This window comes from Acanthochromis polyacanthus, chromosome 15 (assembly GCF_021347895.1).
Source record: "Acanthochromis polyacanthus isolate Apoly-LR-REF ecotype Palm Island chromosome 15, KAUST_Apoly_ChrSc, whole genome shotgun sequence".
Classification (NCBI taxonomy): Eukaryota; Metazoa; Chordata; class Actinopteri; family Pomacentridae; genus Acanthochromis; species Acanthochromis polyacanthus.
Genome location: NC_067127.1, coordinates 26218110 through 26238928, shown reverse-complemented (window position 1 = coordinate 26238928; position 20819 = coordinate 26218110). Strand labels below are relative to the sequence as shown.

Below are 20819 nucleotides of genomic sequence, written 5' to 3'. Positions count from 1 at the left end.
TTTGCCCGGTGGGGATCCGGCCTTAGTAGTACAGCCCATAACATAAATAAGTAAACTGGTTTTAATGTGTAAAGTAGAGGTGCTTCTCCTCAAGTCAATGAACTCAGTAAAATTTTCAAAACAAGAGAAAATCAAGGTTCATGTGCCTTCACTGGATGCTCAGAAACTGTACCTTTCACCATAAAAGCTGCCTGAAAAGAGTCCTAAAGCTGAAATAAGCTGAAAGCTTGCAGTAATGGAATTTTGCCATTATGATTGTCCCTATAGGAGTGGAAAATGGAAAATATAACGCTCACAGAAACAGGGTGCATGCCAGTAACCACATCAGTAATGCTTGTGAAAAATATGTGTTGAAAAAAATGCCAACACAAAAGAATGTGAAAGTTTGATGTATAGATTTGTGTTCTTGATTGTTTTTTTTTTTTTCAGTTATGCCGCTATTGTCGTGTACATGCACCTGTGTTCTGTGGTTCAGACTTCATGCTCACTGAAGCACTGTTTTCCTGTTTAAAGCAGGAATAATAGCTGTCTGACTCTTTCACCCTGGACTCGCATTGAATCCTTCTGCCTCTGTTCTGCAGCAACATGTCACCACAGTGGACACAGCCGTACATTATAAAGTGGTTTGAACTATCTTCACTTCTTCATTTAAACTGTCACAGTAGAACAAACACAGTCTATTTACACAATTCATCACTGTAGGGTCCGTTCAATCAGTTACTCCAAAAAGCGCGACCTTTGAACAATAACAGTTCAAAAATAATCTTTCCAAGGCCACGATGGGTAAAAATGCTGCTTTGTCCACTACATTTGAAACACAAACACTGTCTCCAAGTGCAGTGTTGCAGACCTTGAGAAGGTCCTTCAGTGGATGTGATGTAGTCCATGGCAAAAGAAGAAATAGCATGATTTTATTTCAACCGACTATCCATCAGAGGACATTTATAAATGAATGCTTGTTAAGAATGACTACTCACTTAGATAGATACACCCTAATAACACAGTCAAATGCTTTTAGAAGTTAAAGACAAGTGATCCCTTCCAAATCAGAGGCAGGAACCTGTTGACGAAGTGAGCCTGACCTCTTCTGGTCAGTGAAGGAGCAAGAGGTCAGCGCTGTCAATTGTCTATCAACTGAGAAGAGCACAAATAAAGAAATCATCCACCTATTCTACATATGATGAAACACTATGTTTTGCCATGTTCTGATAAGAGAAAAACAAAAAAACATTTTGCTGTAACTACCACAAAATTTCACATTTAGCATCAGGTAAAGACAACACAGAGTCTGGTTTAGGTTCAGTACATGTTGAAAATGATCTTGGATGTGTATTTTCTACATAGTTCTTCTCCATTTTAAAATCCTGACTCCACAAACATACAGCTGTTTTGGGCATAAAATATGTCTTACTTTACCTAGAAGTCTGTTTTTATTATGTAGAGAATATTCCCTTATTCAACAGCTTGATGTGAAAACAAAGTCTACAGATAGTCGCATCTGTGGAGCTTACACATCCAAGTGAAATTATAGTACTCTAGGGGTTCTGTTAACAAACACATTCACTAAAAAACATAAATTATATACATATATGTGTATATAAATATATATATATGTGTGTGTGTGTGTGTGTGTGTGTGTGTGTGTGTGTGTGTGTGTGTGTGTATTTATATATATATATATATATATATATATATATACACTGACAGTCAATAGAAACTTTGAGGTAGAAATGTACGCAGAATTCTACTTGTAGGGGGGTTGTATTTATTCATTGTGGATTTACTGATGATCTAGTGCCCTGGTAGTTGAGATAATGATGAGTTGTCATTATTTCATGATTCATTGCACATGGGTTGGTCACTTTGCAAAAGTGAACCAAATACACACCAAGCAATACTCAGTGAGTATCTGCACAATTTGAGAATGGATTTTGAAGGCCTATATAAAGGCCCAAAAAAGGCCACCATTGTTAGTCCAGTGAACAGCATCATGCCGCGTCTATCACATGAACAACGTCTCCGGGCACTGGGTATGGTGGAGGCCGGTTTGAGCTATAGTGATGTAGCCAGGCGTATGGGCTGTTCCCAACCCACAATCAGAAGCCTGGTACAAAGCATGCGCCGACGGATTGCTGCCTGCATCCAAGCAAATGGAGGCCATACTCGGTATTGACTGTTGTGACTTTGTGTTTGGCAGGTGCCGTTTTCTTTTGTGAAATTTTTTATTTTGAAATCATTCTTGAAACTTTAGATTTTTGTTTCTGTATGTCAATATGCTAAACAAATGATTCATATGAAGAAAATCCAATTTCGGGCTTCAAAATCAAAATTATGTTGAAAAATATGGTCTCAAAGTTTCTATTGACTGTCAGTGTATACACTGCTCAAAAAAAATTAAAGAAACACTTTTTAATCTAAGTATTGCATCAAATCAGTGAAACGTGTGGGATACTGATCTGGTCAAGTAAGTAACTGAGGGGCTTTTTAGTCAGTTTCAGCTGCTTTGGTGTTCATAAAATTAACAACAGATACACTAGAGGGGTAACAATGAGACAACCCACAAAACAAGAATGAGTTTACAGGTGAAGGCCACTGACATTTTTTTTCCTTCCTAATGTTTTCTGGCTGTTTTTCACTAGTTTTGCATTTGGCTAGGGTCAGTGTCACTTCTGCTAGCATGAGGTGATACCTGGACCCTACAGAGGTTCCACAGACAGTCCAACTCCTCCAGGATGGCACATAATGCGTGCCATTGCCAGAAGGTTTGCTGTGTCTCCCAGCACATTCTCAAGTGCAAGGAGGAGATTCCAGGAGACAGGCAGTCAGTCTGGGAGAGCTTGACAGGGCTGTCGAAGGTCCTCAACCGATCAGCAGGACAGGTATCTGCTCCTTTGTGCAAGGAGGAACAGGATGAGCACTGCAATAGCTCTACAAAATGACCTCCAGCAGACCATTGGTGTGAATGTCTCTGATCAAACAGAAAGAGATTTAATGAGAGTGGTCTGAGGGCCCAGCATCCTCTAGTGCCTGCTGTGCTCGCTGACTGGCACCGTGGAGCTCGGCTGGCAACACAGGAATTTGCAAGTCCACCACTGGTGCCCTGTGCTTTTCACAGATGAGAGAAGGTTCACCCTGAGCGCATGTGACAGGCATGAAAGGGTCTGGAGAAGCCATGGAGAACGTTATGCTGCCTGTAACATTGTTCAGCATGACCGGTTTGGTGGTGGGTCAGTGAGGGTGTGGGGAGGCATATCCATGGAGGGACGCACAGACCTCTACAGGCTGGACAATGACATTCTGACTGCCATTAGGTATCAGGATGAAATCCTTTGACCCATTGTCAGACCCTACATTGGTGCAGTGGTCCTGGATTCCTTCTGGTGCACGACAATGCCCAGTCTTATGTGGTAAGAGAACTCATGCAGTTCCTGGAGGATGAAGGAGCTGATACCATTAGCTGGCCCCCAAGCTCACCTGACCTGAATCCAATAGAACACCTTTGGAACATTGTTTTGCTCCATCCGACACCATCAGGTTGCTCCTCAGACTGTCCAGGAGCTCAGTGATGCCCTGGTCCAGTTCTGGGAGGAGATACCCCAGGACACCATCTGTCGTCTCATTCAGAGCTTGTCCCGGCACCGTCAGTCATGCATACAAGCACATGGAGACCATACAAACTGCTGAATAACATTCTGAGTTGCTGCCAAGGAATTTCAGCAAGATGGACTAGCCTGCCACATCAGTTTTTCACTTTGATTTTGGAGTGTCTTGAATTTAGCCCTCCTGGGGGGGTTGATAATTTTCATTCCCATCAAACAATGTGGCACTTTTCATTGCTAACACATTATACAGTCCATATCAATGCTAAGATCCAGTTTGTTTTTCCCCGTATTGAAATATGATGTATTTTCAAAGTGTTCCTTTAATTATTTTGAGCAGTATATATATATACAAACATTATTTAATTTAATTCTCTAAGCTGATTACTCAGTGAGCTCAGTTCAGTTCTGTGGCAGCTTTCAAGCTGAACGTGTCACAAAAACTCTCAACTGTTCTCAACAAGGTGTCAAAGCACATCAGAGAAACACTTTTTATCCATATGTGATTGTTTGGGCCAGTAAGATGTCACTGCTGATGAAGAGAAGATTGATACTCACTTTTCGTCCTCAGAAAATAAAAAAATAACAATTAATAAAAATTGGGAGGATTGGGAGGTTGTAGCCACCATTACACAAACCTACTCCAATCGCCCCTCAATGATTTATTGTGGGGTACGCTGTGGAGGGTTAAGTGGCCTGGGATCCTGTTCAAAGTATAGTGCAGTACAGTGCAGATATTTTTGTAACTGTCATAGTGGCAGAGGAATGCAAACGTGGACAAAGCGCTTCATTAAATGGATTGCAATCAACTGTTACCTATATTCAGGAGGCTGCCCTTCTATTAGGAAAAAAATACCCCAAAAATGTGACATTGAAGGGGGAAGACAGGTGACATTTTTGTGGAACCATAAAGTCAAGATGGTGAGGAGGCTGGGATAGACCAATAGTCAACGCTATGCTTTGTAGCTATGCTCAGGTTTGTATAGTAACTAGGGCTGTCAAAATGAATGCGTTAACACAGATGAATCCATCATCATGATTAATCTGATTAAAAAATCTTAACGCAATTAACGCATCTGCAGTGCCGAATGACTCAAAATCCCAGAAACGTCTCTGGCAACGCATTTCAGGCACTTTTTCCAAGTAGACTTGCTGTCACACATGCTGTCATGGGCAGTGGATCTGGTAGTGGCAAAACCAATCAACTCCACATGGAAGATAGTAGACAGTAGCGCCCAACTAATTTATCAGTCGGCCGATTAAATCAGCAGATTATAGCCCTTTTTAAAATAATCATCATTGGCCGGAGTTTTGCCGATTAAATGCCAATATATTCTTAATTTCTTATAAAACGGTGAATTCTGTTAAGTGTTAGAATGGCGCAGAATGACATCTTTTACCATTAAAGGATGTGTTATTTATCTTTAAACAGCAATGTATCAATTTAACTGTTGCTACCCTCTGGCATGCTGTTACTCCTGAATCCTATGGGTCATATTGGAGGGTATAGTCACAAACCTGTATTGTATGTGTTTTTCAAAGACAAATCAGATTATTGCTATGGACAGAGCAAAGAGTACAGAGAGTTTGTTTTTTGTTTTTTTGTTTTTTTGTATAGGTTGTTATGTCATCTGTATGGGAGGAAGGAGAAGGAACAGTGCTGGCTGTAACTGTCATGGTGAAGAGACACTTGTATATGAAGTCAGAGCTCTTCATTTTCCAGTGAGTCTACCATTCAGCTGTTATCTGTGATTATGAGCTTTGAGTGAAATGGTTTTGGGAGCAATAAAGGAAGTCAGGTGATAATATAGAGCCACAATGTTCACTTAGGCAGGTCACTGTGCCCCCCACAATGACCTTCCTAAGTGAATATTGTGTCAACAAAGACTTACACTTATTTTCAAATTTAAATTAAATTTTATGTCTTTAAACTATAATCATTCCATACTTATCTTAACCCCAGTTCTGATCTTTCTCTGGTTCTCTTTCTGACGAAACGCAATCTTGAACACAGTATTGTTGTTTCATGAAATGTCCTTGTTTATTTTTCAGCAGTGATTTGCAACATTTTACTTTGACTATGGAATGTAACAAAAACTATTAAATGATCTATATGGGGATTTAATTTGGAGCAATTGTTACCCATGTAGTTTGTTACCCTGGTAGTTTGACTAACCAATAGGGACAGGGCAAGGAGTGCAGATATCAGGAAAGAGTTCAGTCAAAGGGTTTCCCCTTGACATTGAATTGAATTGGTTGAGGCAGTGTGAACATCTGATCAGGAGGCCTTCTGGACACCTTGTTCTGGCAGTTTTAAAAAGTTTTAAAAAATTTAAGGGAATGCCGAGAAGATTTTTTACCTGTTAATGCCTTGGCAATCTCCAAATAGAGCTGGGGGAAATGTCAAGGAAAAGGGAGTTGCTTGTGTGTTTTTGCAGTAGAGTAGATTGCGCATACAAATAAATCCACTTCAGTTCAAAGAAGAGTCTTTGACCAGGGGCTAAAGTGTAGGTTATTATTCAGAGATTTACTTTGTGATTAGCCTGATTTTATGTAGTAAAATTGGGTAAGGGTAGCATTTTGCTAAGTGCAGTTAAAAGTCAGTGTTTGACAGTTCTCAGTTTGGAATTGATTGCATGAACTTAGTTGAAATATGCAAATACAAATCTGTATTTGAGTGCCTTTAGTTGTCTACGGTCAGCTCCTGCAGAGCGCATGAACTGTTTGATGACATCAGAATAACCCTGATATAGCCACTCTATCTCTTAACACACACACACACACACACACACACACACGCACACGCACACACGGAGCCCGGCATGACCACTTAATCCTTCTCAGTGCCCGCTCTCCACACTACAACACTCTGCACTCACTGTTTGCCATCACTGCCTCTTCTCTGCCCCACTTCTTTCCTTCTCTTAATCTGTCTCTTTCTCTCTCCGCCCATTTTTTTTTTTACTTTTACCTCCTCCACTTCTCTGACCTGTCATCTCACCATCTGATCTCATCTGCTCCCTCTTATAAGGTCATCTCTCCACTGCTGTATTTTCTCAGGGAGTGAGGGCAGCGAGAGGCCTTTTCTCTTTGATTCATCTCTCCATCGGGAGGTGAAGGGCTCGGGTGTGTGAGGTGACACACTGGATTAGGGGGTTGCATTCAGTCTAGATGTGGGGTCATCCACAGGGGGTTCTCAGGGGCCACTTTGCGGATTGTCGCCCACTGATCTGTCATGGCCAGCCAAAACACATTTCAAAGCCCTTTTGATCCACCCCAACACTCTCCGCAGGCAACACATTCATGCACACCACATATGCATGTACAAGCACATTCAAGCAAACTTTTTAATGGGGTCAACTGGAGTTCTTGAAGACATCCCAGGACATCGTCACACAATCTAACTGTTGTGTTCTCCTGGAAACTTTCAAAATTTTTCTTATGAGATCAAGTAATGCCATCTTTGAGATGTTTCAGTGTTTCTTAACTATGAACTGTGAAATCTATAAACTATAGCAATCCAAATTATTATCCTGGATTCAAAACTTGAATCTTGAAAAATTAACTGATATTAAGTAAAACCCAAATCTCCAACTTTTTCTGATACATTCATGAAGCATTTTACCTCTTCATCTCTTCTCGTACAGCATAATCACAATATGTAAATGTATAAATACTATTCTCTAACTTGTCATAAACATCTCGACTGTAACTCACAAATGACCAAGGTCCTGAGTTTTTCGGATAACATTGTGCAGTCAGTATTTTTCTTGATCACTTAAAACTAGAGAATCATTAGCCAAAGCTCTTTTTCTGGAACTTAACTGTCAAAAAACTTTGAAAGGGGTGAACCTCTACCTCAAAGAGAGAAATCTGAGGCCATGCAGATGATGCAGATGCAGAGAAATAATGAAGCGATGAAGGAAACGAATCTGGTCCAGACAGGAAAAAGGGAGACATGAGCTGGATCTCTCTTCCACCATCACTGACGATGTGAAATTACTGGACTGTATAACCAATAGACTTACAGCCTTGGACTGTTGTATTATGTGTTTCTGAGAAACATGGCTTCAAGAACTACTCTGAATTTCATTGTATCCAGTGACCGCATTTTTATATGGTTCAGATTGGGAAGGAAAGAACTGTGTTACATCATCTACACTTTTCTGTACTGAGTCCAATCTAAAAGTGAGTACAGCACGTGTGAAGTGCACTTGAGAGTCTTTGCTGCTTTCCCCTGTCCATCCATCTACATCACCTCCTCCTACCTCTAATCCCCCAAGTTGCTGCCTTGGAAACCTGAGTCCAAGTCGAGAGAAAAAGAGAGCTATTTAAAAAAAAAATCTGTGGTAGTATGAAGTTGTGTATTTATTTATGCTCTTGTGAATGTTCATATTTATGTGTGTTGTAGCTTTGTGATAGATACAAATAGTTCAAGAGTATGAATCATTGCCAATATGTGTATCGAAATGTATATACTTGCCTTCATTGTACAGCTCTCTGTGTATATAATGCTAGACATAGTTTGGCATCAAACCCACTGTCTCTGTGTGTAATGTGTATTTTAAGCTTGTCCATGTGTGATGTGTGCGTGCATATAGTGTTGTGGTTTAAAAAGGCCCTGGTGTACTTAAAGGTGCATTACAGGTCTCAGGCTAATCCACAGTGATAGTTAAAGTGCTCTGTGACGACCACAGAAGACTCTGTGTTTGTGAGATTCTGTTTTTGGAGGGACAGCACTGAGAAGACAGCATAAGATGTGGCCACCACACACATTATTCAGCATAAATTTTGTATTGGGCCAGAAGTCTCCCGATCTTCACATGTACAAAGAACGGAGAGAGAGAGATAAAGGCTTAGAGGAAGAGAATGAAAGTTCATGGGAGGACTGAATGAAGGAGGGAGAGATGGACAAGAGAGGCAGGGGACATTTAGGAGGAAGAGATAAAATGAGGTGGAGGAGGAAAAGAAGCACAAGTTAGAGGCTGTGATAGGGAGGTTGTGGGATAAGAAAGGAGGAAGATGGTGGAAACAGAGATGGAGGGTCAGAGATGTAGCTGAGTCTTTACATGTTTCTTGCATTTATTATGCAGATTCTCATGCTTGTTTCTCTCCTTTCTCTCCCTTCAGCTCTTATTTATTTTGATGCATTGTGTGTTCTATTGTCAACAGTACCACAATGCAATCTGAAGGTGTGTGTGCATGAAAGTGCATACTTGCGCAGATGATGTATGTATGTACTGATGATATATTTGCTTATGACTATAGGATGTTTACATTTTGTGTTTGTGTAGTGCACACAGTGTTTGTGTGTAGACCGTATATGCATTTGCATGTTTATATACAGAAACTGTGTGTCTACACTGTCTGTTTGTATTATTGTAGGAAACACACTTGTAGGGCCGTCAGTTCTCTCCCTTATCCGCACTCCTCTGTAAGTCCAGATTTCTGTGCATCTTGCAAAGTTTTAGCTATTTAAAGACATTCCTATTTCAATAAGTGGGGAAAACACAATACAACAAATTCTGTGCATCGCAAATATTTAGACTTGTATTTGCCATGCAGCACATCAAACATACAATTCCATGAACAAAAGTGACAGAATTGAATAAAACATGAGTTATGGAGCATAGGAAATTTGAATTGTGTGAGACAGATAAAAATTCTAAATTAATAATTTATCAAACATTGACCAGTGGGTAGCTCAAAAGTTGAGCTTAAAACTCTAATATTTCTTTATTTTCTTTTGTTCTTCCATAATCTCAGAGATAAAAGGAAAATCTACATTCACTGTGCTAAAGGTTTGTCATCAAGGCTTATGCAAAGTTTACAAAACACCACTTTTACTTGATTAATATGCACATATTCAATCACAGCCAATGGGATACCTGTGGTGTAAGTAGGAAGTTTCTATGGTGAAATATCATGTTCACAAAGAGGCTGAGTTTCCTCCTCATTAGTCCAATTAATGTATTAAATAACAAACATGTTTCACAGCAACATGTTTGCCTTGGCATGCAACACATCTCATATCTGTTTGTGACTGTAAGGTCAAAGTGTTAAGAAGTTGCAGCGATTTCTGAGGGAAAATAAATAAATAAATAAACAAAAACAGCAGTCTTTTAAATATGCAAATGTATGCAGAAAGTGGATAAAATGGAACCAGATCTCTCCTCCACAGTGTAGGGGCACTCAGATTCAATCCTGGTCACAAGCCCCTTTTCATTCCAGTCTCTTCAGTCTATTCTGTTCAGTGAGTTGCAGAGAGGAGTCCAGAGGAAGAGAGGGAGGATTCAGCTGGGGGAGTAACTATCTTGTTGTGACAAAAGACAACAGGTTGCAAACCTGAACAACTCAAATTGATGGAGGAACTTGAGAAACAAGGTGGTAGGCTTTTTTTCATATCTTGTGGGACTGTAAACTCATAGGGACACATTTATGTTGCAAAGTACGGAGCCCCCTAGGGGACATCCTTCCTGTTGTACTTTTTCTCCTCCGCGTTTGTATTTTATTCCTTCGCGTTTGTGTTTTTTTCCTTCGCGTTGTACTTTCTCTCCTCCACGTTTGTGTTTTATCCCTCCGTGTTTATTTTTTAAGGAACACTTTTGTCATTTTTGCCCTCCGCGTTTATTTTTTAAGGAACACTTTTGTCATTTTTGCCCTCCGCCTTTATTTTTTAAGGAACACTTTTGCCATTTTTGCTGTTGACAAGTTGTTTTTCAAAGACGGAGTTCGCGTTCAAAGTCGAACTCCGCGTTCAAAGTCGAACTCCGCGTTTAAAAACGAACTCCGCGTTCAAAGTCGAACTCCGTCTTGGGCCCGAGCACTGTCACTCAGTCAGTCTGTTGAGCGTGCAGCAGGGGAGTCAGAGGACGGATTCCTAGGGTACTACTTCCTGTCCAAACTTAGTTTGGAAGTTTGCTTTGCCTGGCACACCGGCTGATCATCACCTTGGGACATTACACGCCAAACGGTAAATAATTATTTTAATGAATACCACTGTGCTTCGTCTATTGTTCTGAACTCTGCTGATCTCAAGTCACATTAGCCCTTTCTGTATTTATCACAGTTGGACTGCTTCGGTTTGCACGCTGGCATGAAGCTAAAAGGAGCGCTTGTTTTTGTCAACGTTTCTACTGACCAAACCGCGACTGTTTCTCTGAATGTATAAAAAGCGCACCGTCCCGCGCGCAGTCCCACTGAACAAAAACGAGCGCTCCTTTTAGCTTCATGCCAGCGTGCAAACCGAAGCAGTCCAACTGCGATAAATACAGAAAGGGCTAATGTGACTTGAGATCAGCAGAGTTCAGAACAATAGACGAAGCACAGTGGTATTCATTAAAATAATTATTTACCGTTTGGCGTGTAATGTCCCAAGGTGATGATCAGCCGGTGTGCCAGGCAAAGCAAACCTCCAAACTAAGTTTGGACAGGAAGTAGTACCCTAGGAATCCGTCCTCTGACTCCCCTGCTGCACGCTCAACAGACTGACTGAGTGACACTGCTCGGGCCCAAGATGGAGTTCGACTTTGAACGCGGAGTTCGTTTTTAAACGCGGAGTTCGACTTTGAACGCGGAGTTCGACTTTGAACGCGAACTCCGTCTTTGAAAAGCAACTTGTCAACAGCAAAAATGACAAAAGTGTTCCTTAAAAAATAAAGGCGGAGGGCAAAAATGACAAAAGTGTTCCTTAAAAAATAAACGCGGAGGGATAAAACACAAACGCGGAGGAGAGAAAGTACAACGCGAAGGAAAAAAACACAAACGCGAAGGAATAAAATACAAACGCGGAGGAGAAAAAGTACAACAGGAAGGGATATAACACAAACAGGAAGGATGTCCCCTCGGGGGCTCCGTAGCAAAGCGATGAAAAATTGTACTTTGTATAATATGGCCTCTTTATATTTGGCTTCCTTGTGTTCATTGTTTATACTGTGGTTATTTAAAAGTGTCATAAATCTGTTACAGAGGCCTCATGACCTCAGGGATGGAGTGTGTCATGCTTTCTCTGATTGTTCAAGAGCATCACTTGAGCAGATTCGCCAACAAACTTAAATGAATATCATTCTGAAATAAATCATTCATTTTTTTCTAGTGTGCTGTCTGAACTGCATACTGCATTATTCCTGCTGTAGACATTACTTGTGCTTCTGCCTTCTTCATCTGATTCCCAGCAAAACACTCATCTGTAAAATTCAGATTTCAGACCATTATGTGTATCTTTAGAGCTCTGTACTCTTCAGATGCTGTTGTGAGTATTGACTAATAGACATTATTTTGCTCTGCTGAATGAAGAGATAACGTGAGAGACTAAAATGCTTTTTTATAAGCCTTTTGCATTTACCTCCTGGACACCCTATGAGGTCTTTTCCTTCTGCCTCCGTGCCCATCAGCTGGTCAACATTTTCAGCCATGATGTTGCTATGTCCATTTAGAACAAATCCAGTGCCTCCACTTCTTCAGTGACATGGCACTGATGTGCACTTCAGCTGTTTACTGGTCTCCCCATGAGGCCTTAATGCCACTTTGGTTGACAGCTGCGCAATTTTTTGCTGCACTGTTTCAAATCAAACCAGTTTCCTTTTTTATTTTTTTACTTCTTAAATGCTTTTCTGTATGGACTGAATAATATTCACCTATTCCATGACCTCCTCCTTCCATATGTTTTGCTGCACCTTTTTCATTTCAGCATCACCAAAGTTGTTATTCGTCCGCATGGTCAATGTAATTTTGCCCAGAGTTTATGTATTCTGTTGTCTGACATGTCATTCAAAGATGATGCCATCATGTAGATTTTTTTTTTTTTTTTTTTGTAATTTAAGTGAGGTAAACATGTTTCTCATTTTGAAATGATCAGAAATGATCAACAAGCACAAAAGAATTGGAATGAAAACATGCTGTTCAACATGGTGCATCATTTTAGTTCAAAAACACTGATACTCCTACTCACAAATTTACATTTCATGAATGAAAATGAACGTTTGTATATGTGTGCATATATGTTATGTCCCTATATGTGTACTGTAAATGTGTATGAAGTCAGATTGTGTGTAGCATGTACAGTATATAATATGTTTGTATATGTGTGCGTATGAGAACATGCAGGGAAGCAGTTTGTGTGTGCGTGTGTGTGTGCGTGCGTGCGTGCGTGCGTGCGTGCGTGCGTGCGTGCGTGCGTGCTTGTGCAGGGCTGTGGAGGTTAGCCCAGGCTGCAGCAGTGGTGAAGACCTATTTTAATTCTTAACTAGATGTCCATGATTTATTAATCTGCGTTTGAAATAACAATTACCGTGTCAGAAGGGATCAGGCCAAAGCCTTAATTGCAATGGAAAACACACATAATATGGAACTTGCTCCAACCAAAGCACATGCGTGGCATCCCCAACAGGCCTGTGTAGAAGTCCCGCTTTCTGCATCCGTGACTGGGCATTATACAGTATGTATGTAAATCTGAGCGTGAATGTCAATGCTGTTCCTGCATCAACTCATGCATTTTGTGTATTCAGTGACAATCTCATCCTAACAGGAACCTTTATCCCCCATTTCAATGTGCTGCTGCAGGGTTTTTTTTCTATCTTTGTGTTTTTGGATATGATTTTACCCATCAGTGTACCTGTGTATAATGATGCTGTAGTCGTTATTCTCACCATAACAATTTGGACCTTGTCATCTATAACAAACTGTCTGATGTACATAGATGATCAAGAAACAGGAACTCAATACAGATTGCACTGCCCAGTATCAACTACATTGTTCCTCTTTCAGTTTACTACGTGTGGAGGAGTTCATATTTCAGATTCTGCGACCATTGTCTTCCACAAAAATACATAATGTCAACTAAAACAAACCATTTCAAGCAAAACTCATTTTGCCCTTAATGATACAAATTTGTTGTAGGCCCTAGTGTGGTTGATGTGGTATATTATGGTACTTTGCTCTACTCACTCAATGAGATGATGTATCCTCTATGTCTTGTAAGTACTATACTGACTATATTGGGTCCATGAAGTCTACGCTCAACACCACAAAATCTTGTATGTATAGCAAATACTCATATCCCAGTTACTGATTGCACCATGCTAGCTGTGCATAGTTAAAACAGGCTACTACACAATTAATTTGTCTTCGCTCCCATTTCAATGTAGTATTTTTAGCTTTGTTTTTATCCAATCTGAAATTGAGTGTCTTTGATGCATCAGAATACCTTACCTGCTGCATTGTTTCAGTTAGATAAGACATTCACTTACAACTATATTCAATTTTCTTTAAGTATTCCAGCTACCAACTTTGGGTAGCCATGTCCATGTAAACCAACACGGTCTCACGGGGATTCGTGAAACTGTTACGTAAATTTTTTGTTTCTTTTTCGTGCGCACCAACACGATTTCGTCATGTTTTTCGTGCCGCTCACCACGAAATGTTTTTCGTGTTGCTCACAACGAAACCCGCTGTGGTAATCACAGCTGAAAGTGGTTTATACCAGCGGATTCATGACGATCTAAGCTGTCCATCGGCGTATACTGCTTGTGTGATCGCGTTTGCGGCCGCCGGCCGCCGGACATTCTTTAAATTCCTATGCAAATTGGTAAGTGTACCACCGGGTTATGGTTAGGGTTATGGTTAGGGACGATGTCATGCAAAATATAGCGTTGGATTCGCCATGGTTTTACATTAAAAATATAATACACACATTCGTTTGAAATACGTTCTGGGTGGCACGAAAAGTCCGCTGTTTAAAATACATTGGTGCGCATTTCGTGGTGAGCGGCACGAAAAACATGACGAAATCGTGTTGGTGCGCACGAAACCGAAACAAAAATTTACGTAACAGTTTCACGAATCCTCGTGAGATCGGGCTGTGTAAACACACTCGTTTTCATAGTCCACAGAATTTCCAGTGCTTTCTGTCTTTTTCCCTCTGGTTTGCTGTGTTTTCCTCTATCCACCATCTTTCTTTATGAGAAACTGTAACGAAGAGTTGGTCTGTGATTTGAAGAAATCAGTACCTGAGCTACAAAGGTTTGTGATATAAATCCGTATCAGCAAGCATCTGATACAAACAGCATTGTTCACAAATAGTCCTGTATACCTTGTGTTAATCCATGAAGATTACAATGTACACTGACTATGGGACAAGTGAAATCCAGAATTTCTCTGGCTGTTATCAAAGTATCTTTCTTGCAAGCATCTAGTTTGACATAAGCTAACACTAAGGTAGGTTACTGTGAGACATACATGCAGCCACATCATTACAAGCACATTTTAATCTTAAAAACATAAAGTTAGCACACAGGGTCAAAAATTATTTTCCCAGTTTCTTTAATGACATATTTATGAAAAGTGATATAGGTAAAGTTGGGAAGATTCAATATCAACTGTGTTACTGATCTGTTCATTGATTTTTTAGGTCTTCATCCACCCAATGTGTTTTTCAGTTTAAGAATTATATTATAATATTTTTCTAGCTCCCTCAAATAAAACTGGAGTGCATGAAGACACATAGAGAGGTTTTCCCTGAAAGTCCCTCTGTCATATACGTGCACATGTATGTTTTAATTTAATTTGTCAGTGTTAACTTGCAACATGTATCGCCTCCTCCAAAACAAAAGTCTTTACTTTTAACATCACTAGGATGAGGAAATGTCTCATTTGGGCCATTTAGTTAGCATTCATCTTCATGAGGATTACCCATGATCACTTAGTGGCCCTTGAACAACTATTTCCTTGTACAGCATTAGTGCATGGTTGCTAATGGCATGTGTAATGAGCCTGACCCGTAGGCCCTGTCTAATTTGAAAAGCCTGTTAAGTGACTCAATGATTTTAAAGGTAATCTTTAAAAGCCACATAAAGCTTGGAGAAAGTTGGTGGGAGGCGTGTGAGAGCTGGGAGTTGGAGCTGTGGTGCTTTTAAAGAGTTGGAGAAGAGCAGCTGCAGTGAGACTTTTCAATGACTTGCTTATGATGTATCATAGGTTTGTATTATCCAAACTCTGTCAAAGAGGGCGCAGAGAGGAATATCTCCACTTTAAATAAAAAAAAATGTGTGTGTGTGTGTGTGTGTGTGTGTGTGGCTGCTTGCTTTTCTGTCACTGGCTCATGTACTTGAGCAGACACACACACATACACACTCAGAAACACTCAAATATCCCCTTTCCTTTTCTCATAACACTCTTTTCTGTCTCTCCTCTGTCTGTACTTCTGAAGGAATTCTCCATCCATCTAATTCCCCTCCTGGTTCTTTTATATTGAGGCTGGGCCCCGCTCGTATTCCATGTCAAAGGCTTTCTCTTTTATTGAACATCAAATCCTCTGTGTCTCGCCTGGCGCTCTCTTCTCCCTGCTCGGCACCATGCATATTCAGGAGCCGGCGGCCGTGCTATAAGGCCGGCTAGCCCTCCAAAATCCGCGATTGTGCGCATTAGTGTTGCAATAACACTACATGAATAGCCAGCATGCTCTATATTTAGGTGCTAAGTCGTTGTAGCCAAGATTGCAGGTGCTGGATGGGAGTGAGTGGGGAAAACCATACTTTTTCCTTTCTAGTAATATGCTCTGTTTAGTTCTGTCTCTGTCTGTTTCAGACGCCCTCTCACTTGGCTCTGGAGGCAGCACTTGGTGTCCAAAAGTTTCAGCAAAGCTTGGGATGTTTTGCTGTAAGGAGCCACCCCACTATGACACTTTGCATACTAATTTGAGCTTTACTGCTGACTTCAAGGGAGAAAAAAAGAGGAAAGACATGAATGCTGTGAATTGGCTCTAATATGCTTGGCTCAGTGTGTTCAAAATGTAAAAGCCACAGTGGAGATAATATAAGCCTAAAGGCAGGGAGTCAATTGCTTCTTTGTGTGTGTGTGTATATATATATATATATATATATATATATATTAGTGCAGTAAAATTTTTGATCACAATTACAAGATTTTCTTGGGGTTTTTTTGCAAAAAATACAATAATGAATTGAAAAGTAGTGTATTCTACACTTTTATTTTAAAAATACTGTTTTATGAAAAAAATGCTATCACAATTGGTTTGAAAACACTTTAAACAAACTTGAAACTTCAACAGCAGTGTTCCCTTTACACAGTAGCAGTAAACATCCATCCATCCATTCTCTATACAACGCTTAATCCTCAATAGGGTCACAGGGGGGCTGAAGTCTATCCCAGCTGACTCGGGCGAAGGCAGGGGACACCCTGGACAGGTTGCTAGTCCGTCGCAGGGCTACGTATACAGACAAACAATCCCACTCGCTGTCAGACCTATGGACAATTTTGGATTGTTAGTTAACCTCAGCATATTTTTGGACTGTGGGAGGAAGCCAAAGTACCCAGAGAAAACACAAGTATGCACAGGGAGAACATGCAAACTTCATGCACAAAGATCCCAGGAAAGCCAGGACGTGAACCAGGGATCTTCTTGCTGCGAGGCTAAAGTGCTAACCACTATACCACTGTGCAGCCCAGCAGTTAACATATTTCTTGTAGATCTCAACTTAAACATTAATGCACTCAAATCAAATCAAACCAAAGTTATTTGTCACTTCTAGGGCATTAACGTTTTATCTGGTTTGTTATAGATACACAAGTTACCCTCAGAGTCCAGAGCCACCATCATAACATTATAACGGGAACCTTTCCAGCAACAGCAAGCTAACATTTATTCATCTGTATTCTTGTTTTTTCTCTGAACAGATACCAGCAAAGACATTTTCTTTTATCAGGGAGCAGCACAAACACTCTGTGTACAGTAGCAGCTGTTCCTGTTAGAATGAAGTAAAACAGTGCACAGCTGGGACTGACTGTGCAGAAGACTTTTTAGTCTGTGAGGTCCATGTTTGTATTTCTTTTGTGGCCTTTTTAGGCTTTAATAGGACAGTGGAGAGTGACAGGAAATGTAGAGAGAAGAGCAAATGGCCATGGGTTGGACTCAAACCCATGACCGCTGCGTCCCGGTTTATGTCGTCACACAAAAAAACCTTCCAGTGATGCAGATTGAGGCTCATATGTTCCGTCAATCCTGCAGTTCAAAGAACGTTCCTCAGATCAACATCTTCCATGAGACTAACTGACCCGCAGTCTATAGCTAACTATTTCGCTGTGGCATTTATTCGCTTGTCTTGTTTAAGTTTATCTCTACCTCTCCCATCCAACCAGTCTGCCAAAGCCTCCCTCCACCTTTAGTTTGTGATAATGCCCATCCCAAGTACTAATCAACATTCAGACCTCCTGTGATCCATGATTTGTCTGTATGTGTATTCAGAGCCGGAAAGTAACTGACTTCAACAGTAACAATGTAGTGAACCTTCTGTGATGAATGAGTGAGACTTCATATCATTCTCTGGTCATTTACTGAACCTTCACACAGGCTACTGTAGACCATAGCCAACACCAAAATAATTACACAAACCCTATAGAAGTTGCCACTGTTCCCAGCTCTCTCACTGTACAGGCACACTACTGCTGACTCTGAGCTAGTCAGAGGTGCACAAACTAAACATAGCATGTTCACTGACATTAGGTAAATCTCAAACTGAACAATAAACAGTGAAACCTCAAAATAAACAACAATATCAGTCCTTTACAATAATAATAAATAATAAAAAAAATTGCATTAAATCAAATCAAATAATTGTCGGCATTAATTAATCAGTGCGTTGATGCGAATTCGATGCGGCGTGCAGAGATCCCATGCATTGTGAAACTTTCCTCAAGTTCTTTCAGAAATACTTTTCCCTTAAAGGGGAACTTCGGTTTTTTTCAACCTGGGGTCTGTTTTCATTTGTCATTTCATACATGTGAGTGATGGAGAAATGAATTTTCGACATAGCTCCAGTATTTAGCCAGGCAGGCAGCTTAGCACCTCAGCTAGCGAAAAGCATGGGGCAACTTGCCCCCTGCGTCAAAGTCCGCCCTAACGTGCTTTTTTCCCCACACTGACCGGCTCAGATAGTCTCAATGAGTGTCCCACAACATACTAGAGATGAGAAGTAAACGAAAACCTCCACATTACCTGGCAATCGCTGTTTGTTGTGGTCTGTATCCAAATTTCAGGACGCTAGAAAGCAAATCTCCTTCCGAAATCACGTGATAGCTTGCGAAATCGCAAAAACCGGTGTTTTGGCGCGAGCTATCGCGCGATTTCGGAACGAGTTGACCTACTGGGGTAAGAATTTTTACACTCTCCGGAAAAATCTGATTCCCCCTTCGCGTGAACGCACGCGACTTACGTTTCACTCTGTGGCCACTTGATGGGTTTTCTGTTGTACGTTTACTGTTTTTGCTGTTGTTTTCTACAGGTTTTCGAGTTAAATGTGATTAAGTACCGAACTGCAGACATGTTTTCCTGTTAAATATGATTAGGTGACATGTTTCTCCTCCTCTTCTCATCCGTATGTGCGCACCCTAAATGGCATCGGGGGAGATCCTACGCTACTCTCAGCTTCACTCCTATGAGGACATCAGGACAGGACAGGGTGTAATCGCCAAATATTGTTCATATTCCATCAGTGTTCTGCACGTGTCAATAAAATAATTGTTCACTGAGAAAACTTTATATCTCCTTATTTAAAATCGGACTCTCCTAAGAATGCAAGATATGGCATCAAAATATGTCAGTTATTTATGTATAAAGTCTTTAATATAAGTATAGTTTTTAAGTATAAAGTCATTTGTTATTATTGTTATTTTTATTGGGCCAGTTAACAATATAATAGAATTGAAATTCTTTATTTTTCCCATACCTGGGAAATTATTTGGTACAACAGCTAAAACACCAAATCACAAGTTTTTATAAAAAGAAAAAAACCTAGTAAATTACAGTCTGTAAGAACAGAATAATAAAATAAGGGGCTAAATGATCACAGTATTGCAGATTAAGAACAGAGAGACTATTTCAAAACTAGGACTTTAACAGAAATATGCAGGCTGAGTTAACTGTGCAGATTGTATGATATGAATTAAAATCTGGAGTCAGATTTTTATTGGGTGACTTAACAAAATCGGACTCCCCTACTATTTGGGAATGCAAGAGGTGACAACCTCCAAACTTTCTCAGCTACAACATCTGCACCTCTGCTGCTGCTGTGTGAAGTATCAAGTATGCAGTTATTACAGGAGAGAAGTTGTAGGGGGAGTCAGATTTTGCTGGGCCGCTTAACAAAATGCAACAGCACAGAGTGGAGCCACGATGACTGGCTGTGGAGCAAGGTCAAACCGACCAATAGGAACTCTTGTCTCTTCCACCAGCGTTGGCCCCGCCCATTTGGTTCAGTATGATTCGCAAGCAAAACTTTAGAATTTGCAACCAAAACTTTTGAGCTTGCAAGCAAAACTTGAGAATTCACAAGCAAAACTTTTGAATTTACAAGCAAAACTTTTGAACTTGCAAGCAAAAAATATTAGTTTTGATTGAAGTTAAGTCAATATGACTTAAGAAACAAAATTCTCTCCATACATATTTACTTGTGTGTGACTTTTCATCACAAAGGTTAAATTTTGCTTAACAGCCATTATTGTCACATTAATGAGAAATAGGCCACAGTCTGATAATCTTTTGATTGATGCAATTTACATCAAACAAACTCCAAGATGGTGTATGCATGCTGGGACTACAGTATTATTCTATTGCTATTACTTTTTTGACTCCATTAAATTGCTTAGAAAACATCAAAGAAGGAGTTTGGTAATGCTTGCTGTTAAGTTGACTATTTGTGACTGTAGTGCAAGAAAGTTCTGTAACATTGCTTTCTAAAGTGCAGCTTCACAGAAATGTAAAGACAAACAGGATCACCAAAATAAAGCTATAAACCCAATGAATTAATGTCAAACAGGGCATATTAATAGAACTGGGTACCAAGATGGTGGATCATTCATTGCAATAGTAGTGGCTCAGCTGATACATTAGCTAAAAGTCGTTGTTAGGCCTTATGAGACTTTGTATTTTGGGGCCCATAGAAGATGCATACTGTAGCCCTTCTCCAACTTTTTGCTTTCCCTTCTCACATATGAATTAACATATTTATTACACGTTTTTGGTACAGTTTGATTTGAAGTGATAATAGTATATCATATTTCATAAAGTAGTCAATGGAGCCCAGTCTCACTCTCATCTCATTTCAACTTGCAGCTTTGTCAGGACCCCTTGACATCACATTTAAATTCTCTAGCTACCCTCACCACATAGTGCACCATCACAGTTTAAGATATGCTATTATGACCAAG

The 20819-nt window shown here is 40.2% G+C and overlaps 1 protein-coding gene across 38 annotated transcripts in view; it reads left to right on the top strand.

The window, feature by feature from the left end:
- Positions 1 to 20819, top strand: part of LOC110961245 (uncharacterized) — a 557011-nt gene that overhangs the window by 383268 nt on the left and 152924 nt on the right. For 26 of the 38 annotated variants that reach the window (XR_007947017.1, XR_007947016.1, XR_007947015.1 and 23 more), the window contains one exon: positions 5218 to 5321. The exons of the other annotated variants lie outside the window; for them this stretch is intronic. Coding sequence is in view for 2 of the 26 variants with exons in the window: in XM_051959633.1 (XP_051815593.1) it covers positions 5218 to 5321 (104 nt within the window). In the remaining 24 variants the exon portion in view is untranslated. The remainder of the gene's footprint in view (positions 1 to 5217; positions 5322 to 20819) is intronic. 38 annotated transcript variants of the gene reach the window in all.